Source organism: Lissotriton helveticus, chromosome 7 (assembly GCF_964261635.1).
Source record: "Lissotriton helveticus chromosome 7, aLisHel1.1, whole genome shotgun sequence".
Classification (NCBI taxonomy): Eukaryota; Metazoa; Chordata; class Amphibia; order Caudata; family Salamandridae; genus Lissotriton; species Lissotriton helveticus.
The window spans coordinates 1871304123-1871331018 of record NC_136068.1 but is presented as its reverse complement, the minus strand read 5'-3'; the positions used below and the strand labels follow the sequence as shown (position 1 = coordinate 1871331018).

Here is a 26896-nt window from a genome sequence, read left to right as displayed (position 1 = left end):
CTGTGAATTGTAATTAGAAAATTGCTAGTTGAAATGTATCAAATTCATTTTAGTTTCATTTGCGATTCTCTGTTGGTCGCGAAAGGACCTATCTCTTGAATATTAATGAGTTAGGTATTGGTTTGCGAACCATTGGGAATCGCTAAAATCACGGGGCTGGTGCTGCAGACCATCATGTTGGTGAATGCTTTTCAATAAACAATCTTTTTATTTTTTTTAAAGCAGCCAATTTTCCTCAATGAAGAATTGGATGCATATTTCAAAAAAAGTGTTGAAACATTTTCTTTTCATTTTTTCAGTGTAGGTAGTATTAGAATGTTTTGCAACATCATCTTGGTTGAAAAACAATCGCACATACCACTGCAATTTGGTAATAAGTCACAGAATTGCAAATAGGGCTTTCTACATCACACATAGCCTTTTTGCATTTGCAAATTTACCAATTCGGGGAATCATCCCATTTATGACCGGCAAAACGTTTGTACTTGTGGACCATAGACTTACTTAGTACAGAGAGCTGGGACTGGGAACATAAATGATTGAAGTGGCCTTTGTTTCATTTTATGCAAAAGAAAAAATTCATGGGTAACTTTAACGAACTTCTTGGGGTCACTAATGAACAAATTAACTTCTGAAATGCATGGAAACCAGCCACAATCTCAGAAAATGAGATGTTGCCCCCACAGTGAGACATTGAGAAAGGGGAAACTTGAGTAACTCTTATACACAGCACTGTAGTAGAAGTAAGCGAGCCAATAAATTAACACGGAGAGCCGAGTAAATTGCTGCCTTGGCTCTACGAGTCAAAACACAAACCTTGAGATCATTTGGTTTGGAATGGTGCAATAAATATGTTTAAAAACATAATTTTTGGACAAGTTTTTCACCTTTGTACACCAGATTATAGCACTGCATTTAGAGGTGTTTTAGTAAAAGTGATTTTTTATACATTCACATAGACACATTTGTGGCCCTATTCTCCACTCTGATGACAAGGCCATCAGTGAACTAAGAGGCAAGTCAGTTGTCATGTGCACCCTATATGTGGGCTATATTCTTATTTTACACAAAGCAACGTTAAAGTCCATTAAGTCAAACACATTCTATGTTCCATGTCGGTCATGGAGACATTTGGACATCACTCAGCCTCACATATCACAAGGTTTTCTAACATGAATTAGAGGCACAATAAAATATAAGAATTACCTAAGATCAAACAATTTGTTCACATGGCCAAACCAGGATTGATGCTAGATTTTCTGTTCTCAAATTGTGCAACTCAGTCACTAGACTGGCACCCCTCTTCTTCTCCTGTCTGATATCAAAGTTAAATGGTTTGTATTTCATTTTTGGGGCATGAAGTTTGAGCGTGCGTTGCAGGCAGAAGGCACAGAAAAGCTCAGCTAATCTTGGGCTTGAGCGCTCAAGAAGGCCTCACACTGAACCAGATCCTGCCACCAGGTTTGAACCTTCAGTGACTCACAATTCCCTATATTTTACTCTGGGTATTCTGTGCTTGACACAATCTTTAATGCTGCTGCCTGTTTTATATGTAAGGAAATCTTAGCTTGCACTACTGATGTTGAGTGTGAGGGAAATTTTCACTGCTGTCAAATTCTGCACACTGTGTGTATTTGTGTTTTTACACACACTTTTGGATTGCAGCTGCACATTCTGTCCATGTTATGTGCATGTGAGGAACATTTGCATTGTTTATGACCGGATCGCAATGTGTTCTGTGGGTGTCAGGGAGGCCTGTACTCCTGCCTGATGCCGTGCCTGTTTTCTGTGTGGAGGCTTCACTATGAGTGTGAGTCAAGCTTGTGCTCATACACCCCAGTGTTGTTCCTTACACTTGTACCAAATCTGAAATTCTGCTCGTTTGTTGTATATAAGGGAGGAGTTAAATGGTGCATCCCAGTGTCTTTGCCACACCTTTTTTATGTATTTGAAGGAGGCTTACCCAGGCTGGCCCTGCAGTATCACACTTGTTCCATATCCTTGAATTTAGCTTGCCCTGCAGTATCACATGTGCTCCATGTCTTTCAGGGAAGATTGTGATTCTCTTGTGCAGTGCGCTTTGTCTAATGTGTGTGATCACAAGAGCATCTGCGTTCCTGCCTCTGTGTATTTAATATGTCTGTGTGTTTTAGGTCTGCTAACAAGATTGTTTTCGCTGTCTCACCAGCCTCATGTTTTCTCACAAACAGTATAGAATCGTGCTCAAATAAAATCGGCTTTCGATAAGCCAACTTCAGGAATATATCAGAAACAGTATCATCCATATACTAGCTCAGCCTTCAGAACAGCATTTATACTACTGGCCCTTTATGGTGTCAGATATTCTGATTAACAGCATTTTGATTACTTACTCTGTGTCACTCTGCATCCAGAGAAGTCCGACCTCAGGAGATATTTCCTTTAGTTCAAACACACACAGAGGCTTGTGTAATTAAGTAATGAGAGTACAAGCAGCTCTGCTGCCGTTGCTACTGGACCGCAATTTTCTTTTGCAGAGCACCAAGCATCGTTACCGCAAGGTTCTAAACCATGCCACCATCTTGAAAAGTATTCTGAATACTCCATTATATTTTACTGCTCCAAGACAACAGACCAGTGAGAAGCATTACTTAAAAAAAAAAAACCACCCTGCACATTTAGTTGAGTTATTTTTGTTTTGTTTTACTTTCTTTCTTTCTTTAATGAGTTTAGTTTATGCTTACACTGCAAAAAAAGCAGTAGCTTGTTTTTTTTAGCAGGCACATGGGGCTTTTTTGGTTGCCATTGCTCTTCCTCGCAAAAGTTCACTAAGGCCAGACTCATAAAGTCTGCAGCGCTGGTCAAAGTATGGCATATGAGAGATTAAGATAACCTTAGTGGGCATACAGGCTTCAGTGTAGCTTACTTCAAGTTCTTTGAACTGTAGTGGTGGACTGATGCACTCGAATCTAAATCTATTTTCCTATGCCACCCCCTCTCCAATCTCACATTCTTCCTAATGTGCACTTTTTCTGTGTGAGCAGTGTGCATATGTGAATGCAGAATAGCCACCATGAGTGTATTGAGAGGGATGTGTTTGTGAGAATGAAGGATTAACAATGTATTTTATAAGTGCAGAGTAAGTAGCCTACAGTTTGAAAGTTGTCTTTGTGTGGATGCAGAGTGTGGCATAAGCCTGTATGAGTGCAGCAAGGGGAATCTGCCTGTGTGAGGGTAGCAGTGTGAATGTGTAGGGTTTCTGCTTGTTATGTATTTGTGTGCATGCACTTTACAAGGGCCAAATCTATTGGCTTTGACAATGCTTTTTAGGGTTATGGTTCACTTGCATAAAATGCGGTGCAGGGAGTGAAAATCTAGTAGAATGTGCATAAAAGTTTTGATAAAGCAGATGCAGACTTGGTCGAAGAAGGTTGAGTATCGTCAGGGGCAGCTGACAGGCAGATATGTCACCCTAGTGAGGGTGCCCAGTTTCACCGCTTGTGAAGGGGCTTATTGCAACCTAGCTATGCCACTGAGAAAGGCACCTTTTATGCACCTCACCACAAGTTTAGTTTCATCCACTGCTCACACCGTATAAAGTGTCTACATTTCACAGAGGTGGATTGGAAACAAAAAACAACCTTGGCAGCATTGTTCAGGCCGCTTCCCTCTATTGTACTGTGCAGGGAGAGTAGTGGGCATACCCAGCCCTTTCTTCAACATATTGATTAAGAATTTTCAGTGCATAGGCACAAACCCCCCATCCAGCTCTAAAAGCAGTATCCCAGTTTGCAGACTACCTGGGAAATGCTAGAATGCCCAAATAGACTGCCCACTATGTTAAAACAGAAGTGGAAGTGATTCATCTTCGTTCTTCTTTGTAGTGTTGATGGAAATTAAGTAACATTTACACCTGTTCCTAATCAATACAACTGAAAGTGAAGATGAAAGAAGTGACCCAAAGGCATGTCGTTTTGAGGGGTGCAAATTATTATAATTGCAAAAAAGTAATATTATACCTGTGATTGGGAATCCGCCACATATTTGTTATTTCAATTAAGTCAAGTCTGTTCCCAATTTTGCCAGTTAATCAAAACAAGGAATAGGTATGTAATGTGAATATCCCCACAATCACACATTGTGGCCAAGTGAGGGAAGCTAAGATTTCAGCTCATATTTCCTGTCTAGATTCTGCTGCCTGCAATTGAGACACTGAGTCCTTTGTCTTTGAGTCTTTACTTCAAGGGTGGATATCAATGTTGACAGATGTGCCTTGACAGCAAATCTAAGAAGTGGGTGGGGGCCCACTGCAGCAACTCTTCGTGCAATTAAGTAGGCCTAATATAGTAGCTTGTCACTTTAAACCTCACTCTTTTCACACTGTTTTTGCTCTTCACAGCTCTGGAGAGTGTCATACAACATGTGGTTAAAAGAAATATCACTGCTGTCCTTGGAGATTGGCATGTAAAAGAGCAGCATTCTCAAAATCTTTGCTGTAGTTTTGTATTGAGTTACTGTTTGGAAGCACAAGCTTCAACACAACATCTGTAGAGTGAGTTTAGCCACAGTGATAATTGCAATTAGTAGTGGATGCTTGTCCAACAGTCCAGAGTAGTCAGGATTGGTGGAGCGAGTCATCAGTCTACATGACGATGGGACCTCCTCGGCAGCCAGATTAACACTCATACAGAAGTCTTGCTACCACCAAGTTCAGCCTGACTGACACTTATGGCACTGTTCTTGGCTCTCTTAGCCATACAGCAGCACAGCCAGAGACAAATGGGTCCAGTCTTTGTCTACTGTCACTTAGACAGAGCCAGTATCACACAAAGTGAAAATTGAAAGTGCCAATTGAATGTGTGGCCTCAGCCAGTGGTTTGAGCGGACAGGTGTCTGAAGTAGTTGGAGAGGTGGAGCAGCTAATGTGACTTGGTCTTTCTCTGACTCATCTTGAAATTTACTTTGGACTTGTCTGTGGTTTATTTTGTTGGTCTGGGTGAGGAGGAGGTGTCGGGGAAGAACTACTCTTGTAAATCTTGCAGATGTCTCTGGAGCCAGGGCAAGAACACTGGAGCCAGTCACTCTTAATGCTGAGAGCAACCACATAATGTTGAATTGTTTCACCCAAGGACACCTTGTCGAGCAGAGATTAACAGTGACAGACTGAGGTTTCAGGGGGACAGACCAGGCAGAGTATAAACAAAGTTCTTGTCTTGACTTTAACATCTAACTTTTTATGTTCTGAGGCTGATTTGATGAGCAGACACTTGGCGTGAGCTTGTTCCTTTAGGAGAACCAATGGAGGTGGAGGTCAGGGCAGCACATGTAGGCTGAGAGCCACTTCACCACAAGTGTGGAACCTGCATCTTTCTATCATTAGTGAATTCAGTTTCCATTTGTAACTCCCACTCTAGATCAAAGACATTGAAGATGTAGGTCCCTGCTCTCATTGCTTCAAAGAGTAGAAAACTCCATACAGCTTACTACCCAACTTCACATAGTTCTATCTGGCTTGGATAGATGGGAATACATTAGTCATTGAATATAATATAATGAAACATGGAAAACTCCAGTACGCCCATTTGGCTACTATTTCTTTTACTGGTAACCGTCACAGTGAGTACATACCTCTTTAGCAATTGAGGTTTAGCTTTGGTCTGAGCAATATAGTTTCCAAAAGAAGCAATCAACATCTCTCCTTAAATTCCGAGGATGAGTGTGCAGTGTTCCTGGGGTAACATAAATTGTGTAGTTTAATGATAGTGCTTCTTTCTGCATGAGTTGGACTACAATGAGTCTTCTTCCTCCCATTGATCATAATTACTCTTTTTTCTAGTTTAGAGAGGCCATACTCACCTTTGATGGTGGTGAGGGATTGAGAGTGACAGTTTAAATTTCTAGCGTTTTACAATGATGGACTCTCAGTTGATATTCATACCATCATTAACTACTAAATGAAGCTAACAGCCTGCTCTATTCATCTCTACATTATTTTCTATGAGGGCTGCATCTCACATCTTCTTTCCGCTCAGAGCTGTTTTCCCAGCAGCCAATATTATCTCTGAAAAAAATTCATGGATTCCCGTTTGTCCAACATAATTCCTGATATGGTCTCTTAGGGCATTCTTCTGAGTGTGTATATGATACAATGAGGCATATATCTTCCATAGTTTCATTGCAGGAAATCTTTGGTCACATTCTTAGGTCAATGATAGCTAAACTGTCTTCCATTGCTTCAAAAATCACAAAACTGCCTACAACTAACTGCCCGCCTCCACATGGTACTGTCTGGCCTTTATAGATGGGAATTCATATGTCGTTCAATGTAATGAAAACGTGGAAAAATGCAGTACAGTCATATATTGAGTCACTACTAATTGGAACATACAGCCCATTATACATACACCTCTTTAATAACTGATGAATCCCAGTGGTCGGAGCAATATAGTTCCTGAAACAGGCAGTCAACGTCTTTCCTTAAATCCTGGAGATGAGTATGCAGTGTTCCTTAAGTACCATAAGTGGTAGGTATTGCTGAGAGTTGACCTATATGATTGAGTTGAGCCATAGTGAGTCACTTTACTTTGTCAACAAGACATTGAATAGGACAGGGGCACAGAGCTTCCTTTTCCAACAGATCCTGAGATCATCAGTAGCAACGAGCAGAGCGGTCACAGGACTGTGGCAGAAGACCAACTGCAAGATGTCAATTTAGAATTGGTTTCCAAGTAGTCTGAAATCTAGTGATTGACAGATTTCTCCATGCGTTTAGAGAACAGGAGTGAGATAAAACTATGATAATTAGGAGGTTCTGTAGAGTCTGCAGTATGATCTTTTAATAGAGGTAACACCTGTTTCCAAAAGTCAGGACTGATGACGTGAGAAAAGAGGCATTGCAAAGAGTCATCAAGAGAAGAACAAAGTTGTCTAAAACTAATACAAATTAAAGTGGGAACCCAATTGCATAATTCAGAAAGGTTGTAATGATCTCAAATTCAGATAATACATTCAAAGCTGCTAAGGAAGGGACTTTAGGAGCAGCATAGATGCAATAAAAAATGCCTAAAGAGGTTACTACTGGTTGAGCCTCAAAATGTATATGTATTTTTACAATCTTCTCAGTCACTCTTCCAAACATCCCTATAGGTGGTGGTTATGATGTTGCTGGCATCAGCTAGTGAGGCAAGCATGCCATGTAGATCAGATGTGACTCTTAACATCGGATCGATTGCATTGACAAAGGTGTTTCTGATGTTGCTGCAGGTGTAAGTTCAGGAAAACTGCCCTGTTGTTGCGTTCCTCTTGGCACTCTTTTTTCATATCCAAAAACATATGCAGGAGTTTGTTTCTGAAAAAAGCAAACACAAAGAATTGGCCTAAACCTGGAGAAGTTTATTTTTTGCATTGTTGTCCCTGCCCACGTCTGCCATGTCTTGCAGATCGCCCCATATGTCGTTGTCAGTCGCTGTGTGCAGAACAAATGTGCCACCATCATTCAGAGGTCAGGAAGCTGCCAGTGTGGTAAGTAGGAGTGCCCCCACTTTAGGGCAGAGCTCTTGCTCCAAGAAACCTTAGTCAGGCTTTGTGTTTTATTGAACAGTCTTAGAACACAGCTCTGTACATCAGAGAGACATTAGTTTTAGAGTTGAATATAGCTATAACTATTTGCATACAGAATGGTATTAAAGGAAGTGTTAGAGACTGCAGAGTATTTTATTATCGAAGAGAGATGAAACGAGGCACTGCATAAGTTACTGATTGTTCTGATTCATTGAGGGAAACATTTCTACTTACTCTAGCAATCAGTAATTAAATATCACAATTAACTGTTAGCGGAAAAACAACATTTTCTAGTTGTCCTCTGATTGAAGAATGCTACCTGCCTGTCCCTGCATTAACTGAATAACAAACAGAGATGCCAGTACTGATACGTAATTCAAAGCAAATATTTCAAACACAAATACAGACAACAGTTTAATATTGAGGGTTGCTAATTAAATAGCTGTTTATTCAAAACAAAATTTAGGAAAAGCACGATTTTGAATTAGTGTTCAAGTTGTAAGTCTGTAAAATGTCCCCTTCACCTTTCAGCCCTATACAGCGGGACCGGACGTTGTTGTTGTTGCGTTACACTGAGCTATATGCTTTTTTTGATTCAAGCACCCCCCTCCGCCCCTGTCCTTCAACATTTTTTCCGTTTTGACTTTCCCCCCGTTTAAACTACCAGTCCCAGCCTGCCCCTGTGCCTTTGGGTTGGACTCCCATTCTGTAATCCCGCCCCTTGACAGCGTCATTCACCGTCTCACTCGCCTGGGACTACATTACCCTACATCGGTAGAACCCGCGCATGAGCTAAATGTTGAGTGCTCCCGATGCGGTTTGGAATTGAAGACGCGGCCACTTCTTCGGCATTGCAGGTACTTGTCCCCTTAGAAGTCGTAGCCTTTACTTATTTTTGATATAGATTCAGATCATCAACTCGGCTAATACCCCGTCACAATTTCACTTTCCAGTTCGGTGCCTGAGACTGATTTACCCGTCCACGCGCAACCGACCTTGATTCACAAACCTCCCGTGCTGCGGTACAAGGACTTGCACGGTAAGAACCCGCTGGGTTCCCTGGCCTTATATTCCAACTTGACTCTGGCGGTCTACCACAATCCGTTTTTCTGTGTCTTTTGCATTAGATCCTTTTCACCCCTTCCCAGCGAGCTGAAGTAAAAAGTACCAGTGAGCTGAGGGCACGGCAAATTGTTGCTCAGGTAATCGAACCTGTAGGTTGTCTTTTCAACTCCCAGTTCTTTAACGCCAATTGCTTAAATAGGACACATTGTTCACAAAAACCTTCTTGTTCTTTTTCTTGTTCTTTTTTCTCACTTGTTTAGGAGGTCACTCTCGGAAACTTTGTTCACTGGATAAAAAGACTGGTAAGCTGGAGTATCACTTAGGTGTAGTAGCGCTCGTTGGTACTCTTGGTGTTTTAGATTTTAGATATATTGTTTCTTCTCTTTTACAGAGACGCCTGGCCCTGATGAGAATCCTGGTATTCAAAAGGATTCGAAACGCGTAGGCCTTTGGGTCTGCTCATTACACCCTGGTGCTTATTTGTTCCGCATCTTGTTTTGTGTTTATAAACTTATTGTTGTAAATCATGATGAAAATTATTGCGACTCAAATGAATTATCAATGGTGCATTATTTAGAACACTATTGAATGCTTTAGATTCTCGAGCAGACCATATACTTTACCACCTGGTTTACTGTCACTCCAGGTTGTGTGAGGTATGAGTCTGAATGTTTGAATGTGAGTGGTTTGAATGTGATATGTCTGATGATTAACGAGTGTGAGCTTTGATGAGGTTTTACCCTTTCTATTTAGTGTCCTGATGTCCTTTGTTGTTATATGTTTTGTTTTTGAACTTGAATACTAATTCAAAATCGTGCATTTCCTATTTTTTTTTTTTTAATAAACAGCTATTTAATTAGCAACCCTCAATATTGAACTGTTGTCTGTATTTGGGTTTGAAATATTTGCTTTGAATTACGTATCAGTACTAGCATCTCTGTTTGTTATTGAGTTAATTATATACATTTACTGATTAGAACCAACCCCATTTGTTATGAGTTTCCCTGCACTAAGACTGGCCGTCTCAGTGATTCAGGTATAAGAAGAAAACATGTAAAAAAAAGACATTACACTTAAAATTAGAGGAGACCAATCAATAATATACATGTTCGAATAGTAATTCTGTGCTCACAATGTTTCATTTGTTAATGCCAAGTATTAATCAATAAAATCAATTAACTTCACATTATTTTATCCACAGATTATCTTTAATTTCTAGCATTGCTGCATTTCCGGATCAATGAATAAAGAAAATCTGAGCGCAACTGAATATTTTTTAATTGTTGGATTTTCGGATATTCCGCAGTTGCAAATTCCACTTTTTGTTACATTTTTAATAGTTTATCTGTTAACTTTAGCAGGAAATCTTCTTATCCTGACAACAATTTACTTAAACGCACATCTGCAGACACCTATGTACTTCTTCCTGACACATTTGTCATTCCTTGATATTTGTTACGTTTCAGTCCTTTTTCCAAAGCTGCTGACCGACTTCTTTCTGGAGGGCATACTGGTGTCTTTTACTAAATGTCTACTACAGATGTTTTTTTTCCTGGGCATAGTAACAGTTGAGGTCCTTCTCCTCACAGTCATGGCTTATGATCGGTATGTCGCTATCTGCAATCCCCTGCGATACATGACCATCATGAACAAGGCCGTGTGCATGTGGTTGGCTGCTGGAAGCTGGGGAGTTGGACTTATGACTGCAGTTCCACATATTGCGCTTGTGTCCAAGCTCTCGTTCTGCAATTCCCACACAATTAACCACTTTTTCTGTGATATGACTGCCCTGTTAAAGATTTCATGCAGTGACACTTTCATCAATGAGACACTCATTTACATCGATGGAGTTGTAATAGCAATAATGTCATTTATTTTAATCATCATATCTTATAGCAAAGTTGCTGCTTCAATTATGAAAATCAAATCCAAGAGTGGGAAGGAGAAGGCCTTCTCCACGTGTGCCTCCCACCTGGCTGTGGTTGTTTTATTCTATGCATCTGTTAGTTCAACATACATCCGGCCTACATCCACATATTCAACTAAGGACAACAAGATAATGTCTTTGTCATATGTAGCTGTTACTCCACTGTGTAACCCAATTATATACTGTTTGAAAAATACAGAGTTTAAAAAGGCTCTAAGCAAATCAAAGAAAGCAACATAATGTATGATACTGCAAGAAGGGTGCATAATGTTAAAGGTGCCAAACCAATTTAGAAAAAAGTCATTTTCCAACCTTCTATTGTAATACAATTACAGTCACTGATGTATTGATCCCAAACTGCGTGTGATGTCTTTCCCAAATTCAATCTAGTTGCTAGTGTTTAAGAAGAATGCTATTTAAGAAAAAATATTTCAAAAGAAACACCCATTGAATAATAGTACTTTTCCGAAACAGGAATGCTTTCAGAAATGTTAATAAAAGCAGCATATTTACATTAAAACCTGAATACATAGATTTTAGTGTCTCAGCAAATTAAAATTTTACAATGTATGGGGCACATCATCAAGGGCCTTATCTCCGCTTTTTTGGCTTTAAAGGCCAGAAAAGCGGAGATAATGTTTTTGCCCATTTAACATGAGGGTGCTAACAATAATCGCATGTTAGCACCCTTTTTCCCTATCCCTCCCTTTGTATCCCTAATGAGATGCAAAATGGACGTTCCGTCCCAAAATTTCTGGAGAAATGACGCTAACCGACATTTCTCCAACTATCAATGGGAACGCTAACAAGCATAGCGATAAGAAAAGTAGCGCTAATCGCGGTTATTGCTACTTTCCTTACGCCTGCTTTTAGTTTGACTTTCCTATAATATCCAATGGAAAGTAGATATCATGGTTAAGGATGCCTGCCCTATCAACAACATAGCGCCAAACGTTGTGCGATTATCGCTGGAATCCCAGCGATAATTGCACATTTGGCAGTTTTCTCGGTTATTTTTATCGCTCTGGGGATAAACATCGCTGATAGCGCGCTATCTCCGCGATTAAAACAAGCGATAGCCGGCGATAATTATCCTAGCGCTAAGTGTGCTTAGTGATAATTATCGCCCGTTGTTGATGATATGCCCCTAGGTTTTTAAATACAAATTTGGGATTTATTTAAGGCATTTAAACATATTTTATATGTGTAACTTTAAATACATAGGAACATTTGACTATATAAACATAAGGTTATTTATTTGTGTGTAAAATTGAAATTTTTAAGAGGTTTAGGGGATCAGAGTATTCCTTCTCCTCCCCATTCTCTTGGCTGAATATAATGCCCAAGATGACTGCCAACACTTCTTGGTTTGAAGTGTTGGCTGCCAATCAGATCTCAAAAGACACTCAAAAGACACACAAGACAGAACAAATCAAAACATCCACCCCAGTCAAGAGATCTGGGTAAATCCATTGTTATTTTGCTCATCATGCCACCCCAGTTTAGACACAGCCATATGCAAATTAGTCTTGACCATGTTCCTCTTGGGAACAATCAATCCCGGACTGCCAAGCCTGGCCCTCCCTGGTTGAGAAACAAACATCTTAAGACCGGTTTCGGGCTTTTACCCCTCATCAGCCAGGCTTCAATACAGTGGCACAGTGAGCACGGGACTCAAGTCAGGAAAAAAAATAGAATAACCCAGATCTGTGAATGGAGGTGAATGTTTGATTTGTTCAGTATTCCATCCATCTTCTGTTCTTTTTGCATTTGTCGCCCCAGTGGGAGGGGTATGCCCACACGTGGGTCCCCTGCTCGCTACGCCGCCAGAATCAAGCTAGCCTGACTGATGAGGGGAGAAACCCGAAACTGGTCCCATGATGCTTGTTTCTGGTCCAGGGAGGACCTGTTCTTGTATTTCGGGCTTGTCTGTATCCATGGAACCAGGTCAAGACTGATTTGTGTATGGCTGGGTTTAAACTGGAATGGCATGCTGTACATAAAAACAATGGATTTAACCCAGATCTGTGACTGGGGGTGAACGATTGATTGGTTCAGAATTCCGTCCATCATCTGTTCTTTTTGCACCAATCAGATCTCAGCATGAGATCGGGAGGTTTCGCTTCCCAATATATACAAATTGGAAATTCTTGTAATAACTCTGCAACTACTGAACAGATTTACATCAATCAGGGAATTGTGAAGCGCACTACTCATCCATAAGGGTCTCGAGGCGCTTGGGGGGAGCAGCTCCGATCAGTCACAGAGCCAGGTCTTGAGGGTCTTCCTAATGTTGATGGGGAGCTTGTTCTATGTCTTTGCTGAAACTGTTCTGGCTCTGCGGATGCACAGGGTTTTGGCAAATGCAAGGTTGGCAGACCAGAGGTTTCTCTTGGGTACGTGGAAAGCGTTTCTTTCACTAAGATATTGGAAACCAATGTTGCGGAGGCATTGGTAGGCATGAGTGAGCATATTGCAGGTTACTTTTTTCTCAATGGTGAGCCAGTGGAGGTCTAGCAGGTGTTTGGTGATGTGTTCATGTCGAGGGATGACCGGGATGAGTCTGGCTGCGGTGTTCTGTATAGTCTGGAGCTTGCCGGGCAGCGATTTGTTGATCCCGGCATAAAGAGCATTTTCATAGTCCAGTCTGCTGGTAATGAAAGCATGGTTGCCGGTCTTTCTTTATTAGGGGGATCCATTTCAAGGTCTTGCGAAGGATGCAGGGAGTGTTGAAGCAGGTGGAGGTGATGGCGTTGATCTGTGAGGTCATGTAGAAGGGTGAGTCAAGTATGATGTCGAGGTTCTGGGCATGGTCCGTGCGAGTGGGAGGGCTGCCGAGGGTGGTGAGCCACCAGGTGCTGCACCTTGCAGAGGGGGAGGGTCTAAGACTGAGGACTTCTGTCTTCTCCGAGTTGAGCTTCAGGCAGCTGCTGCTCATCCACATTGTGACATCCTTCATTCCTTCCTAGAAGCTGAGTCTCGTGGTTAGGGGGACCTTGGTGAGGGAGAGGATGAGCTTGGTGTCAACAGTATAGGATAATATGCTGAGTCCATGCTGTCTGAATATTACGGCATTGTTGATGAATATGTTGAAAATCATGGGGCTGAGCAATGATCCCTGGGACACCCTGCAGCTGATCGCCGTGGGTTCTGAGAGAAAGGGTGGAAGCATGATTATTTGTGTTCTGCCGATGAGGAAGGAGCAGAGCCAGTCAAGGGCGGTCTCCTCTATGCCGGCTACGTGGAGTCTGAAAGTGAGAGTGCTGTAGGAGATGGTCTCGAAGGCTGCAGAGAGGTAAAGCAGGATCAGGGCCACGGTGTGTCCCTGGTTGAGGAGCTTGCGGATGTCATACGTATCGGCGAGTAGGGCAGTCTTGGTGCTGTGGTTGCTGCAGAATCCGGATTGGGAGGGGTCAAGGATGGAGTACTCTTCTATAACTTTCAGTAGTTGGAAATTGATGATCATTTAAGTTACTATGGACATTAAGGGGAGGAGAGAAATGAGTCAGTAGTTGATTCTACATTCTTCCACTCATCAGGGAAGTGCCGGCTTCGAGGGAGGTGTTAATGGTGTGTCATAGCTCCGGTGCGGTGGTAGCAGCAGCTCTGTGGACAATGTGCAGAGGGTAAGGGTCCGTGGCAGCTTCTGAGTGAATTCCTTTCATGGTTGATGCAGCGTTTTCGGTGGTGACTGAGGTCCAGGATGAGATGGTAGGCTGACTTTCATTGCTCGGGGTGGAGTGGGACTGGTGTCCTGAGTATGTTTGTCAAAGTTATCATAGAGGGATCTTATTTCCAGGTGGAAGTAGGAGCCGAGTTTGTTGCAGAGGTTCTGGGAGGGTGTGACATCCGTGGATTCGCTGGGCAGCTTGGTGAAATCCTGGATGTTGAAGAAGAGTTCTTTGGCATTGCTGGTGTTGGCATGGATTGTGTTATGGATGAAGGTCCTCTTTGTGGATCTGATGAGTTGGTGGCATTCTGTCATGGCTTTCTTGTAAGTGGAGTGGTCTGTTTCTCCAGTTCTTCTCAAGGGGTCTGGCTTCTTGGAGGTCGATGGTGAACCAGGAGACATTCCTGGGTCGCTATTTGTAGGGGTTCTTGAGGGGGCAAGCTCATCTGTGAAGTTGTTATCCATATGTGAAGTTATTTGGCTGGGGAGTTGGCGCTTGGGTGGTGGGGGGGCTTCCCGATTGAGGTTGGAGTTGATGTGGTCCTTGGTGATCTTGTTCCAGTTCCTGCATGGTGGGCTGGGTGCCAGTTTGGGTGCAGTTGGTTTTTTGACATGGATGGGAACGATGTGGTGGTCTGTCCAGATGGGTTGAGTGGTGTGGCTGAAATTGACGTTGTTGCCTCAAACCAAATCAAATCAAGAAAGCCTCTTCTCTTAACCAGTACTATCTTTCCTGTAAATGTGGTGAAATTATGTTCAGCTTTTCGATCTCTAGCTGTGTCTAATGTCCGTATGGGACTTAACTTTGGGGAAAACACGTTACGGGATCCTCCTCGTTTCTTTGCCCTCAATTGACTGATCACCCCTAAACTTTCAAACAGCAACTGAAGTCAGCATAGTACTAGTTATGTAAAAGTTGCAAGGATTTGTCAAACAGGGCTAAACTTATTTATAAAACAACAAACGTGCTTCTTCTGGATAGTCCTACCTATAACAACCTACTTGTGACTGCCAGAAGGTAATATATATATATATATACATACATATACATATATACATATATTCCCTTATCGACCCTAAAGTCACCATCCTTAAATCCAAAAAAACACCCTTACAAACCAATATCCTTACCCACCCCTAAACCCTAATAAATATACTAACGTCCCAATACCCTTACTCACCACTAAGCCCTAAAAGCACCCTTGCCACCCAATATGATTTCCTACCCTTAAAACCTAAGAACATCCTTAAACCCTGTAAATACCTTTACCACCCAATTCCCTTACACACACCTAAACCCCAACCTTACAACTCAATACCCTTGCCCACTCCTAAATCGTAAAAATATCCTTATGATCCAATATCCTTACTCATATCATAACCCTAAAAAAACACCCCTACCACCCAATACCTTACCCGCACCTAAACTGTAAAACTACCCTTACCACACTCTACTACTACCCACACCTAAACCCTAAAAAGACCTTTACCACCCTATATACTTACCCACCACTAAAGCCTGAATATACCTTTACAACCTGATACCCTTACCCACCTTTAGCTGATATATACTTATCATTTTGTGATGAAGGCATGCATGGTGAAGTCATATGTGTGATAAAGACGGGTTTGTTAAAAGAAATGCGTAACAAAGGCATTGTGTGATAAAAGATGCGTGGTAAAGGCATTGCACAGTGAATGCAGCATATGAAGGCACTTTCACATCCAATACCAGTGCTACCTTTGCATTGCTTGTATTTCCTAGGAGGCTTGGGAGAAACCTACAGTTACAACTTGGATTTTCTCAGCTAATAATCACTTCCAATCACTGATTCAGCCAATGTGATAGAACACTCTAAGACCCTCATTATCATTATGAGGTATTCTCCACACATGGTAAACACTATTACCCTGGAGGGAGGTGTTTACCACATGAGGTAAATGCCTCCTATTCAGACTTTTTTACGTGCAAATGAGGCAAAACATAATATTGATAATTAACATGCTAATTTCTCCTTTTATTGACTTTTACATGGGCCTATAACCTGGCTACATTTCTGAAGGTGTGACCTACTGGATATATTGGGAATCTGTAAAGGTGTGATAATTATCACACCACTCGCAATTCCAATCTCTGTGAAAACATGCTTAAACAGAAATCGAAATTCAGCTCTGCACATGTAATCAGTCCCTAGCGATGTCAGATTTTCCTCTGTTGCCTTAGCAGTAGAGGAAAGTATATCGCAGATTAACTTGGCATTATCTTCCCCCAAATGATAAATCTAATATAAAAATGATAAAATCAGTTTATTCGGTTTCTTATACCATAAGCTAGTGTACAGTTTGCTTATTTTATTACATTTTTTTGTAAGTCCTCATCTCACCAATAAGCTGTCTGCGGGTCTTATGAAGTCGATGTTTCGTTCTGTGGGCCCCCCGAATAATAATATTCCCCCCCCGAAGAAGACAAGGGACAGATATACATCGATGTGGGCTTTGAAAATATCTCGAAGGGTATCACCGATCTTCTTCCAAAAAATGTCTAGTTCAGGGCATTCAAAAAAGATGTGTAGGTCATTGGCGATGGGCATCGTACACCTTGGGCATTTGGGTGTTGGGGATGAGGCAAACTTGGCTATTTTGGCTGGTGTATAATACAATCGATTGATGATAAAGAAATGGTTCTTTTTTAGGCTTGCAGGTTTAATGTATTTATATAACATTTTCAAAGAGGGCTCAAACAGATTGTCTATAGAAGGTTCGAATGAAGGATGGTTCCAGATCGAAGACAAGGGCGGGATTTCCAGAGCTTCAGCTTCTAATACATGATTGTACCACACTGATATCTCTTTCTTAATTGGCTGCACCCATTGACAGTGGCGTTCAATGCCCCAGTTCCCTCTTATTTCCCCTTTTTCTGCCTTGAACCAGGATACCAATTGTAGATTTTTGAATCTGGAAAACCCTGAACCGATCTTACCCCTCAAAAATTCCCAGGGATCCTAAATTTTTTCTTAGATGTTGACTTGGACTTCTTTGTTAAAATTCTTTTGGGCAAATATTACAAAAGTAAATCCATTCCGATTCATTCCATTCCATTCCTTATCTTTATTTTGGTCATCATAGACCATAAAAGTGTATTTACAATCAATGTACTGGCATAAAAAATATGAACTGTATAAACGGTCCCCAAAAATAGCTATTGCAATCAATAAATATACAGGATTAAAGTACATTGCAGGGTTCACAATATGGTAGATTTATATCTCTGACCCATCCTCATCTGACTGCCATTTGTTTTCCCTCTTTGTAAAAGCCACATGGTACAAAAACAGCGGTACATGCAATATCATCAATTAAAAAAAACCTTAAAACATTAAGGGCCATATGTAGGTGAGGGACATTTACCGATTCTAAAATACCGAATTTTACCAATTCGGTATTTTAGAATCGGTAAATGCTATGTAGGGAAAAAATCGGTAAGTATTACCGAATCGTTAAGATTCGGTATTTACCGAATCGGTATTTACCGATGTAACCCAGTAATTCTGCCCCACTGTGTGCTACACATCATTGTACTCTTTTTTCTGATATGTACTAATTTGCGCCTACCATGGCTGATGGGTCCCCAAGTTACTTAAAATCAAACGTTCCTTCGTGCTTTCACAGCGTTTCGTTTCATATTGATTCATTTGATTCAATTCATAAACGTGGCTGTGCAACCTGACGGAATCGGAAATGGGGATTCCTTGTGAAAGTTATTTTGACAAAGCGCTCCAAGACGAAGCGCAAAGCAGGTTATTGCACGCTGTTAAAACCCAAAGCGGCTAAGAAAAGATTAAACCAGGATGACCAGGTGTGCATCTCTTTCTTTGAACTCATTAAGCTCTAGAGAGGACATTGGAAAGTTTAAGTCAATGACACCATTTTGACAGCTGCTTGAGGAGCCATGAAGGGGTAGTCTCTCAGAAACAACAGTGGTGATATTTCCAGTAAGGGTCAGTATTTTACAAATCAAGGACTGGCCTGATGCCTGATGTGAGGGCAATTGGATTTTCTACAGTGGACGAGCTGTACAGCAGCTTCCCCAGTACAGAAAGTCCCCTTTTCCCTTTTGCCTTCTGAAAGCTGTGTATACCAGAGTCAATTTGCTGATGGAGTCTGAATGCAAGCCATCAAGCTCAGCCACCTGTAGTATTAACTATTTGTTTTATGTTTGCAACCCCAGTGTTGCATGTTAGACCTGCCTATCAGCAGGAAGAGGTGACAGTTTCCAGTTTCTTCACCTGAAGTGCTACATGGTTGTGCTCTTATGTTGGCTTGTGCCTGCTCCGATAGTTGAAGCTTTGGCTGGTGAGATAAAGCATGATTTGATTGAATGATTTGATTTGATTTTGATTTTGATTGAGAGATTTATAGAGCACACGAATGTCCAAGGGCGTCTAGGCACACTGCGGAGAAGAATGCCATGGTTCCAGTTGAGGATGAATATGTTAGTTCTTTATTAGCTTTCTGAATTCGAGCAGAGTTGGGCAGTTTTTAATGTGTATTGGAAGCGGGTTCCATTGTTTCACTGCGCCCAGGACAATGCTCCTTCCACCCCAGTGGACTTATTTAAATTTTGGTGTCTGAAGGAGTTTGCTCTGTGCTGAGCGTAAGTGTCTTGGAGGGTAGTACCAGATAAGGTGTTGTTTTAGAAATGCTGGTCCACGTCCTTGGACAGGTTTGTAGACCAGACATATGGATTTGAAATCTATTATTTTCTTCATGGGAAGCCAGTGGAGTTTTGTCTAGCAGCGCTCTGGCAGCCGCGTTTTGTGCGTGCTGTAGCTTGACCATGTGCTGTTTATAAAGGCCTAGATATAGGGTGTTTCCATAGTCCAGTCTGGCCATTGCTAGAACTGTTACTAGTGTTTTTACTGCTTCAGGAGGAATGAAGATGCAAACTTTCATTTCAAAGTTAGAAATACCAAAAAGACAACTTTGTTGATCTAGCGTTGGAAGGACAGTTTGTCGTCGAAGATGATACCTAGGTGTCTCACTTTTTGCACTTGGGTAGGGTGAATTCCCATATTGGAGGACCACCAGTTCTATGACCAAAAGCAGGTATCCAGTCCCAATAGGAGGACCTTTGTTTTGGTTTTGTAAAGCTTTAGGCAGTTTGTCCCCATCCATTGGTTTAAGTGGGACATGCATTGTCTAAAGCGATCTGCTGTTTCTTCAGGGAAGCTTGAAATGGACACCACAATTTGGGTGTCATCCGTGTAGGATATTATTGTGAAGCCGACTTACCTGATGATATTAGCTAAAGGGGCCACATCAAGGTTAAACAGGATGGGGCTTAATGAGGAGCCCTGCGGTACCCCACATGGCAGCGTAAACTGATCTGATCAGGAGTCACCAATCTAAATGTATTGGTATCTTTTGTTCAGATAGGATCCTGCCTCTTGGAGCCTTTTGATTAAAATGTTGTGGTTCACGCTGTCGAAAGCCGCCAATAGATTCAACAGGATCAAGGCGGCCTTGGCTCACATATCCAGTAATGCCCGGATCTCTTCTGCTGCCATGATTAGGGTAGTTTCTGTACCATGCCCTTGTCGGAAACCATACTGGGAGGAATCCAATAGGTCTGCTGCAGAGATAAAGGTCGTTAATTGGGAGTTGAGGAATTTTTCTAAGACCTTCGGTGGGAATGGAATCCTTGCTATTGGTCTGTAACTGCAATTTTCACTGGGATCTAAATTGTTTTTTTTCAGTAAAGGGAGAATTGACACCATTTTACAAGCATCTGGAAAGATTCCTGAGATGATCATTTCATTGAAGAGTATGCTAAGTTGTTCACTAATTATATCAGGTGCCATATGAAATATATTGGGTGGGCAGGGGTCCGAGGGAGCTCTGGATTTGATTGATTTGATTGTCTGCGAGATTTGTTCTATGCTGGGTGCGCCAAAGGAGTCCAATACATTGATCAAGGAGTCTCATAACTAAATGACTTATTTGCATTGGTGCACAGTGTCGCAGTGCAGCTATGAATGCCCTCTCATCTGGGATTTTCAGGTGTGTTAAGCATATGTACTTCAATTTGTCACAGGAAGATGTTTAGATGAGTTTACTGCCAAACAGCTTGCATCCTTGTGTTCACTTCTTTTGGATGTCAATCTTCTCTCCCACCTATTGTATACCAATGCAAGCTTTTGGCCACTTGCCTCCCAGACGGATGTATGACGTTACAACGCATGCTTTTACCACGCATGCTGTTACAACGCAGTTTTTACAACGCAAACCTTTACAACGCTTAGCTCTTTGGGGTGCTGGATAGTGAATAGTTTAATTTACTATTCCAACTCCAGTCCCCGTGGACACTAGGGAAGGTGTTGGATAGTAAATTAAATCTATTCCCTATCCTAGAGCGCCCCCAGCGCAAAGCGTTGTAATGGTTTTAGTTGTAAAACCGGCATTGTAAAAGCACTGCGTTGTAAAAGTTTTGTTGTAAAGGATGTTTCCCCTCCCAGACAGAATGAGAGAGGTTAATATAGGCTAAGTTCTGCTATTCTGCAACAAAATAGCTGCCCTTAGCAAAATACTATTTAGCCTTTAGTGAAATTCAACCCACCCCACCCCTGGACTTGGCCCACCCAGGGGGCATTTCCAAACCACGCACGGGAGCCTGCGCTTTTTTTTTCAGTTTTCCCACAGAGTCACTGATCTGCTGCAAATGTGAGAACAATAAATGCTTTTTTGCCCCTGCGGGGTCCCTGTGGGACCCCAACATTAAACCTAGAGGGTCAAGGTATTCCTACGCTCCCCCTTTAGATTTGTTTCTAGAACTCAGACAAGTCTAATTCCCAAGATGGCTGCCCACATTCCCTGGTTGAAGTGTTGGCAGCCAATCTGATCACTGCACAAGATTGGTAAGATTTAGCGCGGGTCCACATTTCTAGATATATACATTTGTTTTCCTTTAATTAAAACTACTGAATGGGTTTGCACCAAACAACAAAAAGATCTCTTTCAGGACCAAAAGCTACCTTTCTACCAAATATGGTGTAATTCCGTCCAGTGGTTCGGCTGTAGTCATTTTCAAAATACCTATGAGAAATTGCATGGAAAAAAGTATTACTGGGCCCCCTTTTTCTCAGCCCCCACTTGACAAATAACCCAGAAACGTAGAAAAAGAAGTTGAACTGAGCGTTGTACTAATTTAGAAAATGTTGTAAAGATTCATCAAATGGTGCCAAAGTCATTGGCAAAACAAAAAAACGCTTTTCCTATGGAAACTAAGTCCTAACTACTGTTGACAGACAGTAACATATATTACCTACTGGCAATAGCCAGTAGGTATATATAGTTAGGATTGGCTACCGTAGGAAATCCGCAACATTCTATTGGGAATAACTTTGGCGCCGGTTGAGGAATTTGCGTGTAATTTTCAAAAATTTTGGCCAGCTCCGCTGCGCTCCTTCCCTGAAAGTTTCGGGGGGATTCGTGAAGTGGGGGCTGAGAAAAAAGGGGGGTCCCAAAACCTGGTTTCCCCATGTTAATTTCCCTAGGACGTTCTGACAAGTCTACAGCCCGAACCGCTGAACGGAATTACACCAAACTTGGCAAAATTGTAGGGACTGGTACGCAGAAGTGCCTTTGCTATATTTGGTGAAAATTGCTCCAGTGGTTTTTATGAAAATTAACTTCAAAAACACATATATATCTGGGTGAGCCTAACCAAACATCTCATCGTGAAATCTGATTGGCTGTCAGCACTTCATCCAAGAAGTGTTGGCAGCCATCTTGGGACCAATATACATGATAGCACCTCATTAAAAAACATTGTAGTTAATAGAGGGTTTTAGGACTTTAGTTACATTATAAATCATTTGTTGATGGTACCATACTCATTTTAGGAATTGTGGTGTGTTCTAAGGTGATTTTACCATGTGAAAAAATCTTCTGCTGTGATATCATGAATCATGTTTGAAAGAAAACTATTATCTCATGCTTTTCCCACAGTGGTTTGGAAGGGGATCTATAAGCTAAACTGAAAGCATATTTTCTGTAAATTCACATTATCTTTCTCAGTCATATGAGAATGAAGTCTGACATTCTCAGTAAAACATGTACATCCAACACGGACAGAGACTGTCAGTTGATTCCTTTGTGTTCTACTGCAGCCTCCTAGAGTGTTCTAAAGAACAACCAGAGCGCTAACCATCCTACTTATTACAAAGGTATGGCACACCTGAAGCCATCTTGATTGGAATAAAGTGGTAACTCTTAAAACATTTAATTTAAAAAAGGAACACAAAAAAGGGGGTATATGTTGCCATAGAAAGTATGATTAGTGCTGCAGAATGAAAAATTAGGGCACATTTTGAGTGACTTCTCAAATCCTCTTCAATTTCATTAAAACATTCTGACATGCAGTCTCCCAAGATGGCCACCAGAGACAAAAAGAGCCCAAATGTAGCCCAAATATCACCCAGATGTAGCCCAAGTATAGCCCAATGGCAGAATGTCCCAGAGTGTTCGAAAGAACAACTAGAGCGCTAACAGTCTTACTTATTACAAAAGTATGGCACACCTGAAGCCATCTTGATTGGAATAAAGTGGTAACTCTTAAAACATTTAATTTAAAAAGGAACAAAATGAGGGGGTATATTTTGCCATAGAAAGTATGATCAGTGCTGCAGAAAGAAAAATTAGGGCACATTTTGAGTGACTTCTCAAATACTCTTCAATTTCATTAAAGAATTCTGACATGCAGTCTCCCAAGATAGCCACCAGAGACAAAAGAGCCCAAATGTAGCCCAAATATCACCCAGATGTAGCCCAAGTATAGCCCAATGACAGAATGTCCCAGAGTGTTCTAAAGAACAACTAGAGCGCTAACAGTCTTATTTATAACAAAAGTATGGCACACCAGAAGCCATCTTGATTGGAATGAAGTGGTAAGTCTGAAAACATTTAATTTAAAAAGGAACAAAATGAGGGGGTTCATTTTGCCATAGAAAGTATGATTAGTGCTTCAAAAAGAAAATGTAGGGCACATTTTGAGTGACTTCTCAAATACTCTTCAATTTCATTAAAGAATTCTGACATGCAGTCTCCCAAGATAGCCACCAGAGACAAAAGAGCCCAAATGTAGCCCAAATATCACCCAGATGTAGCCCAAGTATAGCCCAATGACAGAATGTCCCAGAGTGTTCTAAAGAACAACTAGAGCGCTAACAGTCTTATTTATGACAAAAGTATGGCACACCAGAAGCCATCTTTATTGGAATGAAGTGGTAAGTCTGAAAACATTTAATTTAAAAAGGAACAAAATGAGGGGGTTCATTTTGCCATAGAAAGTATGATTAGTGCTTCAAAAAGAAAAATTAGGGCACATTTTGAGTGACTTCTCAAATCCTCTTCTATTTCATTAAAAAAATTCTGACATGCAAACTGAAACATGCACTTTGAATACCAGCAGCAGACTTCCCTGGTGAGCAGTAGCTTTACTACAGTGATCTAATGAGCAACTAGAATGCTAACATTCCGAATTTATGGCAAATGTGTGACACATCTGAATGCCTTCTTGATGGAACCAAAGTAAATAAGCATTGAAAATGCAATAGTTCTCGCCCTTGTTTAAGTTAAAGCCATTCTGTTTGTAATGAGGTGGCTTTTTAGCTTTGCTTTTATTAGTGTTTTTAAAACTTTCATGTAAATAACATGCATATGTATGCATATATGTATATGTATGCATGCATTTATATATTTATATAGATGCGCAGATTATATATGTTTATATATGTATGTATATCTTTATATATATTCACTGAAAAAACCATAGGTTTCACACCAGTTATAGTTAGGAATTAGCATCTAAAAAACCTATTAAATTCACTGAAAAAACCATAGGTTTCACACCAGTTATAGTTACCTGGAAATTTTACTCGCATAAAACCATTGAAATTCCCACGTTATAGTTAGTTGGACTCACTATAACTTGCGCGTGCAATGCACTGCTGATGACGTCACATATTACATCACTCATGACATGGTCAGTGACATCACTCATGACAACCTATGGTTTATTCAGTGAAGTTAATAGGTTTTTTAAATGCTAATTCCTAACTATAACTGGTGTGAAACCTATGGTTTTTTACAGTGAATTTCAATGGTTTTTTAATAGCAAATCTCTATAGGTATGAAAAGTAATATTTTTTATAACGGATTTTATATTGTATAATTATGTAATTATTATTATTTTTTTTTTTGCCCTGGGGCGCTCTCGGGGCGCGTACCGGTGAACGCACGGGTAAGCGCAATGTTACGGCGCGCCCCGGGGCGCGTACCAGGGAGCTATTCCCGCGAACGAAAACAACATTGTGATGTTTCGCGTAGCCGCGTGATGCGTCATATGACGCACTGCGTAAGCGCACCCGGAAGCACACGAGCGCATACGATCGCGCAATGTCCTGACGCGCTTACGCTGCGCGCCCCGGGGCGCGTAGCATAAGCGCGTCGGGTCATGTGATCTGAAAATAACACTTTTCATTGGTGCAGATCAGTTTTGGTTTCCAAATGATGAACTTTTTTTTTTTACAAAGACTGAAATCCCCACCCATTTCCTTCACTTCTTGTTTCACTTTTGTGAGTGCAAGACCTGCTTTTGGCCCCTGTGTCATATTTACTTCTATTATCATGGCTGCAAGAGCATCCAGCAGCAGTGATGAGACTGAGGATTTCATTGATGAAGAGGTTCCTAAACGAACTGTGAAGGAACATTTCATTTGGAAATTTTTCAAAATTCCAGAGGGGGAGAAGAAGGTAAATGCTCCAAAGGTGGAGTGTCAAATATGCCACACCATCTTATCGAGAGGAAATCCCAGAAAAAAATACAGCTTCGGGAACTGGACGATGATACGCCACGTGTCAAGGAAACATCCCCAGAACTATGCACGGGAGAGTGTCAGGGATCTGGCACGAGAGGCTCCCAGGGATGGTGGCTCTACTTCTACCGGTGGAGCAACACCTTCTGTGCGTCGGCGTGAGCAGGAGATGATACCAAATATTCAGCCTGCTTTTAATCAGGCTATATTAAAATGCCGAAAATGTGACCATCTTCTTTGCTATGGGGAGCAAAGTGTCACATTCATGGTTCAAGCTCTTGAGAACCACCGCTGCCATCCCCAGGCCTAATTTTTTTATTTTTTTTGGCTCCTGTTGAGCTGTTTCCAGTTCCCTGTTTTTGTTTTTGTTAAAAAAAATAAGAAAAACAAAAGTTCTTTACAGAGCTACCTCCAATTCTCATCAAAGAGCTGTGTTCTTAAAAAACCTCCAATGTATTAAAAAATGCTACATTTGTAAATAAGTCTGTCATTGTTTTTTCTCCAGGGTACGCTCCCCGGTACGCGCACCGGGGCGCGTACCGGGCATCCCCCTCGTGAAAATCTATTTTTTTTTTTATATGGCGGGGCCCTTTTATGACCCCCACATCAAACCTAGGGGGTCAGGGGGGGTCTACCCTGCCCCCTTTTGGTTATTTCCCCCTTTGTTTTTGCCACCTCTTGTGTCTCGTTTCTACCGAGACACAAGATGGCGGCCGCTCCGGACTGTTTCGAATGTTTACAGACAACCAAGAGCCAATCAGCTTTCCATGCGCAAGTCGCGTGGCGCGCCCGGAGCGCTCCCCGGTGCGCGGCTATAGATATATAAAAATTTTTGAACCTAAATTACTCGTTTTGGGACCCCCCTCTTATCTCGGCCCCCGCTTGACGGATCCCCCCCAGAGCGCCGCGAGGCAAAGTTGAGGAAAAATTCAGGCAGATTCCTCAACCGGCGCCAAAGTTATTCCCAATAGAATGTTGCGATTTCCCTATGGAAATCAATCCTAACTATAACTACCTACTGGCGACCGCCAGTAGGAAATGTACACATACATATATATATGGCGAATCTTGTCACACAGAACAACAAAAGTTCGAATACTTGCAACAAAGAGCCGACCCAAAAGGTGCTGGTGAACGGTGTTTAATTCGTAAGAGCCAGCGCTGCCGCCATGACGCGTTTCGCCTCCAGGGAGGCTTGATCACATGACAATATATATGCATATGCATATATATGCATATTACCTACTGGCGGTCGCCAGTAGGTATATATAGTTAGGATTTTTTCTCTATGGGATTTTTGAAAATTCTATGTCTAATAACTTTGGCGTTTGTGGACGGAATTGGCTGAAAGTTTCAGGAAAATGGAACATTTTGTTTCTGAGCAGCCCCTGAAAATTTGGGGTGGTTTTGTCAAAGTTTTTACAATTATGTGTCACATTAAAAATATATAGCACTCCAACAAAGTAGTAGTTAATAACGTATAAATATATACAACAAAACAAAAACAGTAAAAACATTTAAACATTTTTAGGGAAAAAGAAGGAACAATGGTCAGTAGCGGTCGGTTGTGCGAATAGTCCCAAGGCAGCACAACGTCCTGATTTCTGGACGGCACCCAGGTGATGTTGCCTGGGTGCCGCACTGATTTGGGTATCCGGCGTGGGGCGTCCCGGGGGGTGGGTCGTCAGTAGCGGTCTGTCTGCTGTGCGAATAGTTCCAAGGCAGCAGAACGCGCTGAAATGTGGATGGCACCAAGGTGATGTCCAGTAAGTTGCCGCCCTCCGAATAACGGCGTGGGGCGCCCCGGGGGGGGGGGGGTGA

The 26896-nt window shown here is 41.6% G+C and overlaps 1 protein-coding gene across 1 annotated transcript; it reads left to right on the top strand.

Annotated features, from left to right (window-relative positions):
* The first annotated feature begins 9844 nt into the window (after nucleotides 1-9844).
* Nucleotides 9845-10771, top strand: LOC144769816 (olfactory receptor 5V1-like). The gene has a single exon (XM_078654002.1). The coding sequence runs from the start codon at nucleotides 9845-9847 to the stop codon at nucleotides 10769-10771; it is 927 nt and encodes a 308-aa protein (XP_078510128.1).
* Nucleotides 10772-26896: the final 16125 nt, after the last annotated feature.